Source organism: Puma concolor, chromosome A2 (assembly GCF_028749965.1).
Source record: "Puma concolor isolate L17-30 chromosome A2, mPumCon1.1.hap2, whole genome shotgun sequence".
NCBI classification, from domain to species: domain Eukaryota; kingdom Metazoa; phylum Chordata; class Mammalia; order Carnivora; family Felidae; genus Puma; species Puma concolor.
The window spans coordinates 95,164,452-95,179,475 of record NC_141668.1 but is presented as its reverse complement, the minus strand read 5'-3'; the positions used below and the strand labels follow the sequence as shown (position 1 = coordinate 95,179,475).

Below are 15,024 nucleotides of genomic sequence, written 5' to 3'. Positions count from 1 at the left end.
TGATTGTCTGGTCCTCTACAATAAGAAGGCTCTCCTTGTCCGTATCCTCTCCTTTTCTCCCCCCTTTTCAACTGGCTGGGAATAAAATGGGGAGAAAAACCCTGGGAGGCCTGGTTTTGAAGTGGTAGCTTGAGAGCATTTCTCTGAGCGAGCACTTGCGGTGGGAAGTCATTGCTATAGTAACCTGAAGCTCTGGGCGCCCACGTTGCTAGGCGATGGGATGCTTTAGACTTAAGTGAATACTCACAGCTACTAAAATCAATAGGTCTGGCTTCTAGCCCTGTTGCAGGACATCACTTTATTATTTTATTTATTTTATTTATTTATTTATTTATTTATTTATTTATTTTTTTGAAAACAAAGGAAAGCAGTAGCTCCCAAGGGAGTAAAAATACAGTGCTTTCTGATGAGGAAGGTGGGGTGGGTTGAGAATGTGATTGAAAGATGGAGGAAGGAAGCAGTAAAATGAAAAAGGGAAAGCCCAATGCACAAGTGAGCAAAAAAGAAAGGAAGCAAGGAAACCTTTGCTAATAAAGGAAGAGGATTACAAAGGAGTAGAAACCAAAGAAAGGCCAACCCCATAGACCACATTAGAAAATGGAATTTCTTCAGAGGAAGACTTGTGAGGGTCTTGGAGATGATTTACAGTTGTGTGTGCCAGTACACGTAGCTTTTTATATAGCACTGAAGTACACCTGAGATCCTTAAACACAGAATAAACTAACAAAATTAAGACAAAGGCATAAAGCAAGCGTGGGGGCCAAACCACTCTCCCCTTTGTTCTTTTCTCATATGAAAAAGACAGTGTAACTGCGACATTAGACAAAATTCGTCTTTATGTCACGCATATCCTCCCCCAGAATAGTCTCCCCGTTACACCCGTCACGTACGTGCGTTATTCCGCACCGTTGTTGTCATGGTCGCACGCTCTTCTGTGTTGCCCTATTTTTGTGAACCTTATTCCATTCTCTCTCCATATGGCTGTGTCGTTTCCTGTCATTATCATTTATAGTGGCCGTGGACAATTCCATCTGGATTTATTCGGCTGTCTCCCTTACGTTTGTTCCATTCATTAACAAAGCATACGTGTAGCAAGAATCATGCTAAGCACTGGGGATCAAAGGCCAGCAAGACCAAAATCTTGCTCCTGGGAAGGTCACAGATAAGCAGGGGCCGCACGACCAGTGAGCAAAAGGTTGTAAAGGAACAAGATGAATCACTGATGGTTTTCTTATGCATTTAAAGGAGCTATTTATGTGGCCAAGCAAGGTGGTTTTCTTTTACTATTATTTGCTTCCAATATTTTTCTATTCTTGCTGTTCTAATTTGGATTTTGTTTTTGCCCTTGTTACAGCAGTTCATTTTTTAAATATTACAACCTTTCCACTTTTTCCCATTGTTTCAAAATTGAGACGGTTCTCATTTTTCCACAGATGTGAAAAATTCTGCTGTATACTCCCTTGTTTTTGTCCTCTACTAGTCGATCTTTCATAATTGCTGTTTTATTTTTGCCATGTTTTTAAACGTACGAGATGCAAAGCTAATGTCATTGCCTCTCAGTTAACCTGACAAAACGGATCAAAGAACTCTTGCAGGCTCACTGCGGTTCTTGGGGGACGTGGGGAATTGGGGGACATCTTCCACGCGGCCCCGCCTCTGGGTTCTCTGCGCCAGTGTCCCACGGCTACGGGTCTTGAGGCTTCGGAAAACCGGCAAGTGTATGTTTTATGCCTGTGTGCCAAATGCTCAAAAAGCACAAACTTTCAAAGTAAAACAAACTTGACTTCAAGTCCAAGGTTTACCGTAAGTCCCAGTTTTGCCACACATTGCAGTCTCCCTATTACATGACTTTTCTTTCCTACAACGACATCCCCCGTTCCTTCATCTGTGATATGTGGAGCAGTAATACTCACTTAGGTAATTTAAGGGGTAACTTATGAGCTCTGTGAGAACAATGTGCGTCTCATCGCCTTCTAGGTTAGTGGTGCTGCCACAGGCCCTAGAAAACCCTCTCTCCCCCTTCTCTCCTGACCTAGAGGTGCACTGTCCAAAACTATGGTCACTCACCGTATGTGGCTATCTACATTTTAATTAATTAAAATGAAATAAAAACTGTTTCTCGGTCGCGGTAGCCACGAGTGACTCTTGTCTGTCACATTGGGCGGCGCACATGGCCACCGTTGCCCTCTTCGTCTGAGCGCATTCTGCCTTAGACGTGGCTCTCGGTCCCTGGCTTCTCAGCGTCACCAGTGAGTGTACCAGTGGTGGCAGTGGCTTGGCAGTTTGTCACGTTATTTTTATGCTTCCCCACATTCGTGAGGAAGAGCCGAAGCCAGTTGTGGAAGTGTGCGGTGGCCATGCCCTTGGAGCTGGACAGGCCGCAGTGGGGACCGCCAAAGGACTCCATAGCACCTGTCCCCTTGGTCTCACAGAAAGGTCAGAAGATAACATGGTGTGACAAGGCTGTCACGCAGGTGGTTAGAAGGGCCTACATCTGTCCAAATTATGAAACCAAGGCATTTAACTAGGACTGACTGGAACGCATTTGTACAGTTTCTAGAAACATAACGAAAACATGCCTTTTCCCTCCCTTCCCTCCCCCGCCCCCATCCAGGAGAGAGAATACCGTGCCAGGCCTCGACTGGATATCATCCAGCCGCTTCCTGAAACCTGTGAGGAGATCTCTTCAGACGCTCTCACCGTGAGAGGCTTTCAGGAGAATGAGTGCAGAGATTATCATCTAGGTGAGAGCTCAAGGCTCTGGCTCATGTTGTTTCTTACGCTTGTGGGTTTTTTCCCCTTTCACGCTGTTAGCACAACCAGGAATTTAAATTGAGGTGCTGGAAGGGTCTTAGAGAATATCTGGGCAGGCCTGTTGTGTTGAGGATGAGGGCACAAGGCTCAGAGCTTGCTTGAGCTCCCACAGAAGGGAGGGGGAGACCAAGGTGAGGGGGCTCCGTGGGCTTGGTTCTTATGTTGTATCTCTTGCCCTGTGGAGTGTGACACCCACGGTGACATCAGGCAGCATGGTTCCATGGTTGCCAGATGACTCCCAACTGTGTATGTCTGGAAAGCGTGCTCTGGGATGGCAGACAGTCGTCTTCCTGTTAGTGACCAAATGCCTGTCACCTGGGAGAGTGCCCGGCAGGGACTCGGGGTTCGCCAAGAATTTGTTGAGTGGGTGAACGAATACGCTGGTCACTACTCAGAAGTCAGGGATGAATGGCTGTTATTTGGTCATTGCCAGGCCATCTGTGCTAGAGTGTCATCACATCATCCAAAAATACAGTGATGAAAGTAGAACAGCCTAAGCTTTCTTTTCGAAATTTTCCTGCTTCGAAAGCAATGGATGTTTTTGTTTTTGTTTGTGTCTGTTTCCAGAATATTTTTGGTTCTCATTTTGGCCAAAGGAAAGAAAGAAATATTCTATACGGTTTGAGCTTGCTTGCTTTCTTTTTTTTTCATTTTATTTTTATTTTTTTAATGTTTATTTTTTGAGAGAGAGAGAGGGCACAAGTGAGGGAGGGACAGAGAGAGAGGGAGACAGAATCAGAAGCAGGCTCCAGGCTCCAAGCTGTCAGCACAGAGCCCAACATGGGGCTCCAGCCCATGAACCATGAGATCATGACCTGAGCCAAAGTTGGACGCTTTACTGACTGAGCCACCCGGGTGCCCCCAGTTTGAGCTTTCTTATACGGAGCCCCTAATCAGTTGAGAAATTAAGAGTATATTCTGGACTTGGCAAAAAGCACATGTGATTCACAACCGGAAGTGTCCAGTCAAGGCATTTTGCTCAGCACACTTAACAACCCTTCCAAACAGGTTGTGTAATTGAATTCTGCAGGAAACCCTCGCAACTGGTGTTGTGCACAATGTGCTGAAATGATAGATGATGACCCCGGGGCCTGGGGCATCTGTCATTTATGCTTTAGGTGGCCTTGACCTTGATGAGGAGGAAACATTTATTGCCAACTATGGGGTGTAATTGTTCTGTAAAAATAGAACAGTGCTGTAAATGGCCATAAATTAAGTTTATATACAGAAGATGAATTCTAACACACAGGTGACACAGAGCATTTTGATCACCATCTTTCAGCCGAGGTCACGATGTTAATGTGTTAAACATAGAATTATAAACTACCTTATTTTTTCAAAGTTTTTTGATATTCCTTCCTTCCCTCCCTTTTTTTTTTCTTTTAAATAATTGTTTGCCTTCAGACAGAGCCAAACAGACTTGCCCAAAGGTAGCCAAGTTTTCTGTTTCCCTTGGAATTGTATAACCTGAGTCCCTTGAAACTGCTACTGAAGCATCTAATGCCAAGCCACCCACGCTGTTCCTTTCTTGCCTCACCTACAGAGTACTCTGAAGGGGAGTCACTCTTTTATATCGTGAGTCCAAGAGACATTGTCGTAGCCAAGGAACGGGACCAAGATGACCACATTGACTGGCTCCTTGAAAAGAAGAAATACGAGGTAGTTTTGATTTTACTTTCCTGAAAGTATGGTGGCATCTGTAACAGAGGATAAAAGGTTTGTGTAATAAATCTTTCATGTCGGTGAATTAGAACGCCCTAAGCTAAAAATAGGTAGGAGGCTGATAACTTTCCAATACTCTTTTCAGAAATGAGGGGAGAAAGGATTACAAGGAGGTTAACTGGTTTCGTTGTTCAGTGGAGGAAGAGGTGTGGTAGAGGGAGCGAGGCACATTAGATGCAGCCTATTCAAGTGTTTCTCCTATGGTTTTTCAAGGAAAATAAAATCGAGCTAGTGTTTCAGAATTGTCTCTTCTGTCTGTTAGTGACACCATTCATTTGTGCCAATTTCATACATAAGATTAAGCTATCAAATCAATACTCACTTGGAATTGTTTGAACTACTTGTTCAGAGATGATGATGATGTCCACCTCACCGAGTCTGGATTCAGACTAATTTGAGTAGAAAAATGTCCCATGATGACTTTTTTTTTTTTTTAACAAAAAGAAAACCTTTTAACTTTAAAAGCTGTAATGGTATTATTACGGTTGGCATAGAGAAACTCTCTGGATGGGCTTACATACTAATAAGCTGAAAACAAACAGACACAAAATAATCTACTCATTTACTGCTTTAAGTTTGTAACCGCCTGAAAGGATTTGGGGGGAAAATGGTTTTCATTTATAAACTAGCTTGAGTCCCGGCATTGCTACAGAGTTCATACCTCAGTGATTACCATATTGCTTCAGATGCAGCAGTTCCTTAAATAATTTTATGTTTTAGACATTTGTGTTAAAGTAATAATTATGAACTTCCCAAGATAAAAGTAAAAGTAGGGTTTTTCGAGATCTTAATTGCAGATACACTTAACTGTGTGCATCAAGTTTTTTTGTATCCCACAAAGGAAAAGTGCCCCTTTGTCACTGTACGTCATGCAGATTTAGAATGACAGATGAATTTTTTTGTTTCTTTGAACCCCAGAGATGTTGCTGTATTTTGATTTGTGTCTGAAATGTGATTCCACTATCCTAATGTGGAAATGCATTCAAATGGAAATAAGAGAAGTCTTCATTTTGGTTGACTGCTTCTGTTGGAGTTTGAATGCAGTGAGGTTCATTCAACCATAACATTAAAAATGCCCATGCTTGAAGCAAAAGCCATGGGAAAATGGGGCTTTATTTATGTAGTCTAGAACTTTAAAACATAATAAATATAGTGTTTATAACCTCAATGTCTTCTTTCCCACTCTCTTCCATTTTCCCTCCCTTCTTTTCTGCTCCCTTTATCGTGCTTTTGTAAATGTAGGAAGCTTTGATGGCAGCTGAAATCAGCCAGAAGAACATTAAAAGACATAAGATTCTAGTAAGTGTGTAATTTTATTATTTGAAACATAACTTTACCTTTTGATAAGTTATAATGAGACTTAAAGTAATTTGAAAAGAACAGGTTTTTTCCTACCTTTTAGAGACTTTATTTCAGACCTTCCAATCTGCAAGGTCAAAATATTTCATTTTATTGAATCAGTGTCTGCTTGTAACCAAGAGGCTTGACTACCTGCTAGGAGGCTGTTTTGGGTAATTTGGAAACTGGATTTGTGACATGCACTTTAAGTACAAAACTTTCCCATTGTGTGCGGGGAAGTTTTCTTTGCATTATCCCAAAATGTATCCAGAGTAGTTTCATAATGCCAGATTGCCTCAGTGTCTCCATAATAAGAGTCATATGTGTCATGGAGACGAATATAGGACCTCGGATACAATTTTCAGTGCATTTTGGACTATGGAAAAATACGGTGACTGAAAGCCCATTTCTTTGCTAATTGTGACAGTGAATGTGCAGATGGAAAGAGTGTGAAAGGTCTTTAGAAATCAGCCAATGCAGGACCATTGTTCACAGATGAAAACTGGAAACCTAGTGGTCTTTTTTTTTTTATGTTTATTTTTGAGAGAGAGAGTACAGGTGGGGGAGGGGCAGAGAGAGAGGGTGGGACACAGAATCTGCAGCAGGCTCCAGGCTCCCAGCTGTCGGCACAGAGCCCGACGCGGGGCTCGAACTCACAAACTCTGAGATCATGACCTGAGCTGAGGTTGGACGCTTGACCGACTGAGCCACCCAGGCATCCCTTTTATTAAAATTGATTTCCATGTTGGGGCGCCTGGGTGGCTCAGTCGGTCGAGAGGCCGACTTCGGCTCAGGTCATGATCTCATGGTCTGTGAGTTCGAGCCCCGCGTCGGACTCTGTGCTGACAGCTCAGAGGCTGGAGCCTGTTTCAGATTCTGTCTCCCTCTCTCTGACCCTCCCCCGTTCATGCTCTGTCTCTCTCTGTCTCAAAAATAAATAAACGTTAAAAAAAAAAATTATAAAAAAAAAATTGATTTCCATGTTTATTTGCATCTCGTATACTTTTCCCCCCCACAATAAAAATCACCTAGGGGCACCTGGTGAAAATAGAAACAACAGATGCATTTAAACATGCTTAGGAAGGAAATGAGCATAATTATGTACAGCACACTAAGGTGTATAAAACAGATTCTAAGCAGTAGTGTGCCAGCAGGACCCTGAGGTCATGGCCTGCTCAGGAACTGAGGCTCACCTTCCCAGTTTTTCCAGTTAATTATGAAATTCCTTCATTTCATTTTCCCTAGGACATTGGCTTGGCATATATAAACCACCTGGTGGAGAAAGGAGAGTATGACATAGCAGCACGGTAATAATGATATTTTCACAATTGTTTGTTAGTATAAGTAGAAGCGAGAAACGTTTACAGTAAAATAAGCCATTCTCTGGGGTTGGCATTTTTTTAGATCTTTCTTGGAGGGGTAATTTTTGAGTATTAGCGGCCTTAACCGCAGCCTGGCTTTGTTACTTACCCACCTACTGTCTCATTTTCACCAAACAAGGGATTTAATGAGAAGGATGTGAAAAACATGAAGCGTGTGAGAGTTTACCCTTTTTATAAGCTAACAGGGTAGCACATCGGTTTCACGGGTGCTGGCAGAAGACGTGACTCGTGGGTCGGAGACGCAGGCCTGCCTCAGCAGCAGCCGCTGTAGCCGGAGCGTCCACATTTGTGCCACATCCCACAGCCCCAGTTCCTACAGAAGGCCTCCGGGTGGCACTGCGCAGGCCATCGGTCGTGTTACAGGAGAAGGGACCCTGAGCTTAGGGCATCTGATTCTTTCATAATGAGCAGTAATCCTGCCTGCCCTTAGCTTCAGAGGAACACAGTATTTTTATCATCACCAACCTGCCCTCGGCTCTGGAGGGAAACACTATCTGTGTCTCTCGTTTCCGGGGCTGTTCACTCTACAGACATCCTTGAGAAGGCAGTCAGTACCACTGCCTATAATTCAAGGAGAGGGGTCTGCCAACAAGAGGGTGGCAATTACACAGAACTGACCAGATTTCAGGCTTCAGGTTTGCAAGAACACAAATGTTGTATAGTGATTGTGTGGGTGTGTGTGGGTGTGGCTCCCCCTGGAGCTTCAGGGTTCTCGCCTGCGGGACTGCACAGCAGCTTGGACACCTAGCCTTGAGGCCTACCTATTATTTTCTGAGATTTAGGGAAACGTGGTTTTTTGCAGCCTAAATTAAGTTTTGATTCGTATATAAATATTTCTCCAGATGATATACAGTGATAGGCTTCCAATTTTCTGACGTCTGATTTTGTAGTCTATTACTTCAAGCCATTCAAGAAGTGGTTTAAATTGGTGCTTTTGGGTATGGTGACATTTCTTCAAGGCCCCAAACCCGCTGGTTCCCAAACCAGCAGTGCTCATCTGGCTTAGTAGGAAACCCAGAACGGGATAATCATTGGGAAAACTCCTACAACTCCTAATCGTAGTCTTCTGAAAGGGACTCCTCTTTATTTCTAAGTATTTCATATCAATTTTCATGATTTCCGTCAACCTTGTATATGCAGGCAAGTGGTTGTCTAGTAATACCTTTATGTTCCTTGGCACTTGAGATAGAAATTTGTCACAACTCTGGGATGAGAGATTTATCTAAACCAATAGAGGAAATGTATTACTTATTCTTTTTTTCTTTTTTTCTTTTTCTCTTTTTCCTTTCTCCCTGGGATGTTTTGACTGCCAGCAAATGCCAGAAAATTCTTGGGAAAAATGCAGCACTCTGGGAATATGAAGTTTATAAGTTTAAAGAAATTGGACAGCTTAAGGTAAGCTAGCCTTATTTTTAACTCTTAATTTTTGTATGTAGGATATTAATATTGAGATGGAAATAAAATGAAGACCATAGTAATCAGTTTCTTCCTGGGAAGTGAGTGTTATCTCAGCTAGGAAGAAACATCAGAACATAAATCTGGTTTATATTTCATGTGTATAAAACATATACCTATATGTTATACCTTCTTACATCACTCCAGTTCTCTCTGTTTAGATGAAGTGTTTAATGTCCTTTCTAATGAATACGGAAAGCAGGTATAGTCTCATCCTGCAGATTATAAAAACATGAGTCGTTTTTCAAATGCACTGAAGAATTAATGTACTTTTCAAATAATATTTTATTTGTTGGAAGACAGATGAAAAGTTTGACCATGTAACTATAACACGTAACTCAATATTTCATGTCTTTACCTTCTTTTTTTTTCTTTTTCAAGTTCTTATTAATTTCCAGTTAGTTAATATACAGTGTAATATTAGTTTCAGGTGTAAAATTTAGTGATTAGCACTTAACATACAACACCCAGTGCCCCTCACGCTTGTTGATGTGATAAGTGCCCTCCTGAATGCCCGTCACCCATTTAATCCATCCCACTCCCACCTCCCTCCAGCAACCCTCAGTCTATTCTCTGTAGTTAAGAGTGTCTTATAGTTCGCTTCTCTTTTTTTTTACCCCTTCCCCTACGTTCACGTCTGTTTTATTTCTTAAATTCCACATATGAGTGACATCATATGGTATTGGTCTTTCTCAGACTTATTTCGTTTAGCATAATACATTCTAGCTCCATCCATGTCATTGCAAATGGCAAGATTTCATTCTTTTTTATGGTTGAGTAATATTCCACCTTCTTTATCCATTTATCAGCCGATGGACATTTGGGCTCTTTCCGTAATTTGGCTGTGGTTGATATTGCTGCTAGCATTGGTGTGCGTGTATCCCTTCAAATCAGTAATTTTGTATCCTTTGGATAAATACCTACTAGTACAGTTGTTGGATCGCAGGTAGGGTACTTCTATTTTTAACTTTTTGAGGAGCCTCCATACTCTCTTCCAGTGTGGCTGCACCAGTTTGTATTCCCACCAACAGTGTAAGAGGGTTCCCTTTTCTCTGCATCCTCGCCAACATCTGTTGTTGCTGGAGTTGCTAATTTTAGCCATTTGACAGGTGTGAGTTGATAACCTCATTGTAGTTTTGATTTGTATTCCCTTGATGAGTGATGTCGAGCATCTTCTCATTTGTCTGTTAGCCATTTGTATGTCTTCTTTGGAAAAATGTCTGTTCGTGTCTTCTGCCCATTTTTTAACTAGATTATTGGTTTTTTGGATGTTCAGTTTTATAAGTTCTTTATATATTTTAGATGCTAACCCTTTATCTGATAGGTCATTTGCAAATATCTTCTCCCATTCTGAAGATTACCTTTTAGTTTTGTTGATTGTTTCCTTTGAAGGAAACGATTTACCTTTCAATTTATTGCACAACATCCAGATTAAATAATATTATGTTTGTTTAAAATATTTAATTTTCCCCCCAATATTTGTGAACCTTCTCTTAGAGTTATGAATATGTTCTTAAAAATTTCTAGTTATAGGGTGCCTGGGTGGCTCAGCCAACTCTTGATTTCAGCTCAGGTCATGATCCCAGGGTTGTGGGATCATGCCCTATGTCAGGCTCCACACTGAACACTGAGTGTGGAATCTGCTTGAGAGTCTCTCTCCCTCTCTCCCTCCCACCCTCCCCCCACCTTCTCTCTCTCTTCCTTCTCCTCCGTCCCTCTCCTCCACTAGTGCTCTCTCTCTCAAAAAATTTTTTAAAAACTTAAAAAAAAAAAAAATTCCCAGTTGCTCAGTCTGCCCGCCCTGTGACATCTGCACTTTTGCCCGCATGTTGTTCTTCTTCCCCCAGGGACACTTCTTGTCTTGTTCACTGGGCTGCTCCTGGAGGATCTTATCCAGTCCTGTGGCCATGTGTACGCTGATGGCTCCATAAACCCATACCTCTCTTTTAAATTCAGTGTCTGTCCTGGAAACGCGTGATGGCCATTTTTACTTGCATGAACTGCTGATAACAATCACTCAGATGAACATGAATCCGTTGCTTTCCCAAATTTGGTCCTCCCTCTCTCAGTCTGTATCTGTGGCTTCACGATACACCCATCCCTCCATGCTTTACGGCTCACAGCCGCTGCCCTGATGAGAACATCTGAGCTGCCTCCCGATTCTGTTTAATCTGCGGCTCTGTCTTACCTTGTCAGCACCTCTCTTCCCCTCCACTGCTGCTGCCTTGACCCTTGTCTGTGCCATTGCAGGGGCCTTCTGGCAGACGGACGAACAGCCCTACCCAGGGCTAGCGGTTTAAAAATTAAATCTGCTCTTCTCTCTGCCCTTCTGCTTGAAGTATAAAATCCAAATTGCTTTCATTGCCTCACTTCCCCTTTCTCTCCAGATTTAGCTCACTTCTGTGACCCCTGTCCCACGTCTCTGAGCCCCTCTGGTCTTCCTGAACACAGTGCGCATCCATGGCTCCACGCTGTTCCCTCTGCCCTTCCCCATCTTTCTTTTCCTGATGGACTCCTGGTGTCCATTGCATCTGCCTCAGTATATAGGCTCCACCCCTGCTCACCCAGCACCTTGTGAACCCCTTTTTTAGAACACTTAGCACACAGGCTTGCAGTTGGCTGTTTAGATGTGTGCATGCCATCCCTCTGAGGCTTTGAGCCCCTTGGGATGGTGACTCTAGGTCTGTGTCCCCAGGACAGAGTATGGTGATGAGTACATAGTGCACTGCAGGGTCATTTAACAGTGTTTGGAAATTCAGCACTCAACACAGCACTCAAATGGCTAAAGAACGCAAGGTGTGTTATTTTCCCTTAATTTCAAATGATGATTATAAGTTTTTAAAGAGTGATAGATTCCATTTTAAGGAAAAAAATAGGGATAGGTGACCTGTGACTCCTTGATTACTTAAGGTAAAGCTTTTATTTCTGCGACATTCTTCCTCCTATTATTTAGAAGTATCAGGAAGAAGAGCGAGAGAAAGTTTAACCTGAGGCAGTGTTTTATTCATCATTCATACATACGTACATGTCATAGATACTTTTGAATATATATTGTAATGTGTTGTAAGACAGAGTTTATTTGAATTTTTTTCATAATAATTTTCCAAAGTACTCTGTTGCCATACATTTAAAAAAAACTTTTTTTTATGATTGTTTACCTTTGAGAGAGAGAGAGAGACACACACACACACAGAATGAGAACAGGGCAGAGAGATAGGGAAACAGAATCCAAAGCCGGCTCCAGTCTCTGAGCCATCAGCACAGAGCCTGATGCGAGGCTCAAACTCAGGAACCATGAGATCCTGACCTGAGCTGAAGTTAGATGCTTAACCGACTGAGCCACCCAGGCACCCCATCTGTTGCCTTACATTTTTAAAAGTAAAAATACAGGGGCACCTGGGTGGCGCAGTCGGTTAAGCGTCCGGCTTCAGCCAGGTCACGATCTCGCGGTCCGTGAGTTCGAGCCCCGCGTCAGGCTCTGGGCTGATGGCTCAGAGCCTGGAGCCTGTTTCCGATTCTATGTCTCCCTCTCTCTGCCCCTCCCCCGTTCATGCTCTGTCTCTCTCTGTCCCAAAAATAAATAAACGTTGAAAAAAAAAAAAAAGTAAAAATACACAGATGGTCTCCTACTTACAGTAGTTTAACTTCTGGTTTTTCAACTTTACATTGGTGCAAAAGTGACACACAGTAGAAACCGCGCTTTGGATTCGGATTTTTTCTTGGGCTTGTGATACATGGGACAAGCCTCTGTCGCACTGCCGGGCAGGGCAGCCGAGCGGAACTCCCGATTAGGTCAGCTGCACCATCACCTGGGTCAGCAGCCCATACGCTCACAAGCATTCTCTACCCACACAGCCATTCTGTTCTTCATTTTCAGTACAATACTCGGTAAACTAAGAGATGTTCAATGCTTTCTAATAAAAGCAGGCCGTGTGCTTTTATTTTTAGAGGATTTTGCCCAACTGTCGGCTAATGTAAGTGATGTGAGCACATCTAAGGTATGCTCGGCTAAGCTGTGATGTTCAGTAGGGGGGTACTTTAAAAGCATTTCTGACTTAAAATATTCTCATTTTGTGATGGTTTTATCAACATAACCCTACGATAGGTGGCAAAAGATCTCTGTACGTTTACATTTTCTACGTAATTGGAGTATGGTTTCGTTTTGTCCCTTCTGAAAAGATTTTTTTCCTTTTCCTTCCTTAGGCTATTAGTCCTTACTTGCCAAGGGGAGACCCAGTTCTGAAACCACTCATCTATGAAATGATCTTACATGAATTTTTGGAAAGTGATTATGAGGTACGGCCATTCTGACACGGTCATAGTTACTTTGTCTCAATGGGAAAGCGGTAAGAAATCTAGAAAAGTAATACAGGGGAGCAGGGGGTTGAAAGGGAGCAGATTTGCGGGTCGTGTGTGATAGATAAAGCCGAGGTGAGACCTTGATGCCCACTCATGTCTGCGTGTCTGCGTAGACCATGAAAATCTCTAGTCTGCATACATTGTGACCAGTTCCTCTGTTCCTTTATAATTTCCTACAGCTAATTCCTTTGGCTCTTTGAAAGGGCTAAAGAAAAAGGACTAAGTACTGTTTGGTGATTTCGTACACAGAAGAGCAGCAACCCATTGATGCTGGAGACTCAGAACTAAGTTTGCCAAAGGCAGAATGAAGAGAAACCGGGGGGGGGGGGGGCAGTGTGCAGGAATGGGGAAGGAGATTGGAAAAGATCTGTTTGCTTATTGATGGCAGGGAAAGGCACCATCTACAGCTCGTCGTAAAGTTCCAAGAGCCTAACCCAGTGATAGGTGTTCGTTTTTGGTGCCTCGTAGTATGCTACCAGCTGTCCCTGCCATCTTGTATCTTGGTGTTATGTTTTAAAAGATAAGGGGGGCGCCTGGGTGGCTCAGTCGGTTGAGCGTCCGACTTCAGCTCAGGTCACAATCTCGCGGTCCGTGAGTTCGAGCCCCGCGTTGGGCTCTGGGCTGATGGCTCAGAGCCTGGAGCCTGCTTCTGATTCTGTGTCTTCCTCTCTCTCTCTGCCCCTACCCCATTCATGCTGCGTCTCTCTCTATCTCAAAAATAAATAAAAAACATTAAAAAAAAAATAAAAAAAAAATAAAAGATAAGGAGGACTTTATGTGCATCAGAACTTGAGGTGGCTTCCAAAAAGGTTCATACATGGAGGAGGTGAGCAGACTGGAGTGCCTGGCTTCTGAGTGCCTTGTTAGGATCCTTTTTTTACCAATAACAGATGAATTTAAGGAAGGTCCCATGGCAAACACTACTAGGTTTTAACTCTGACGTGAATTTTAGATCTTAAGGTCTACAGGGCCCCTTAAAATAGTGATCCCGTATGCGGATAATGCAGGTATGCGGTCAGTTACTTTCTGCCAGGTGTTCCTGGATATGAAAGATTCAAGCAGCCTGAGGCACATGTGATCTGTATTCCCTTGCTTTTACAGCATGGATCTACTCCTTTCTAGATCTGTAGATGTAGATCTCCTAGAAGAGTTTATGGTAATAGTTTCTGTCATTTATGTTGGGTGCCAGCTGATGTAGGCTAGAGGCATGGTTCCTATTCATTTCCCATTCCGTTCAGTTCAACAGAGCTTTATTTAGAACCTTCCACGGTCTACAACTGCGCTGGATCCAAGAGAAATTTAAAAAACACAGTCCTATCTTCAGTAGATTTACAGGCTGAGGGTGGAGACCACCTCGGTAAGCTTTAAGCAACTGGACTGTAAGTGACACAGGGCAGAGCGATATGTTCTATACAAAATCTAATGAGAGACCATTATAGACCATTATTGGCCATAGTTATTGGAAAAGATTTCTTCAGTGAATAAAGACCTGTAATGGACTTCTGTTTCTTTCCAGTATGTTCTGAGTAGAGAGAGTGGCTGTCATAAATATTCCATCTTTGTACATCTTCCCAAAAGAGAATTATGAGTGTCCTATAAAAATGATAGAGAAAAATATGAATTTTATTGAGAAATACTGAAGCTTAGTATACCTGCCCTCTTTTTAAAATAATGTAATTTAACCATGGAAACCACAATTTTATTATTTTTATGATTGTGTTACAATTCTTTCACATGATTCAACTCTTTTTCAAGAAATGGTCTTAAATTCTGTATCCTTAAACCTATCCTATTGATTCATGTCTGGAAGCCTGTTGACTGAGACAAAAAGAAACAAGCATGACTTAAGCTTAGATTTCGTGGCTATTTTTTCCTGAATAATCAGGGTGTCTGCCTGGTCAGTACTGTTAGGAAGGGTCTACATAATTTATTGTCACTGTCATAAGCTCTTATA

At 42.5% G+C, this 15,024-nt stretch overlaps 1 protein-coding gene across 2 annotated transcripts in view; it reads left to right on the top strand.

Annotated features, from left to right (window-relative positions):
- Positions 1-15,024, top strand: part of VPS41 (VPS41 subunit of HOPS complex) — a 187,993-nt gene that overhangs the window by 132,673 nt on the left and 40,296 nt on the right. For both annotated transcript variants that reach the window (XM_086696999.1, XM_086697000.1), the window contains 6 exons: positions 2,615-2,744; positions 4,358-4,473; positions 5,779-5,835; positions 7,120-7,181; positions 8,570-8,651; positions 12,915-13,007. In XM_086696999.1, coding sequence (XP_086553125.1) covers positions 2,615-2,744; positions 4,358-4,473; positions 5,779-5,835; positions 7,120-7,181; positions 8,570-8,651; positions 12,915-13,007 — 540 coding nt within the window. The remainder of the gene's footprint in view (positions 1-2,614; positions 2,745-4,357; positions 4,474-5,778; positions 5,836-7,119; positions 7,182-8,569; positions 8,652-12,914; positions 13,008-15,024) is intronic.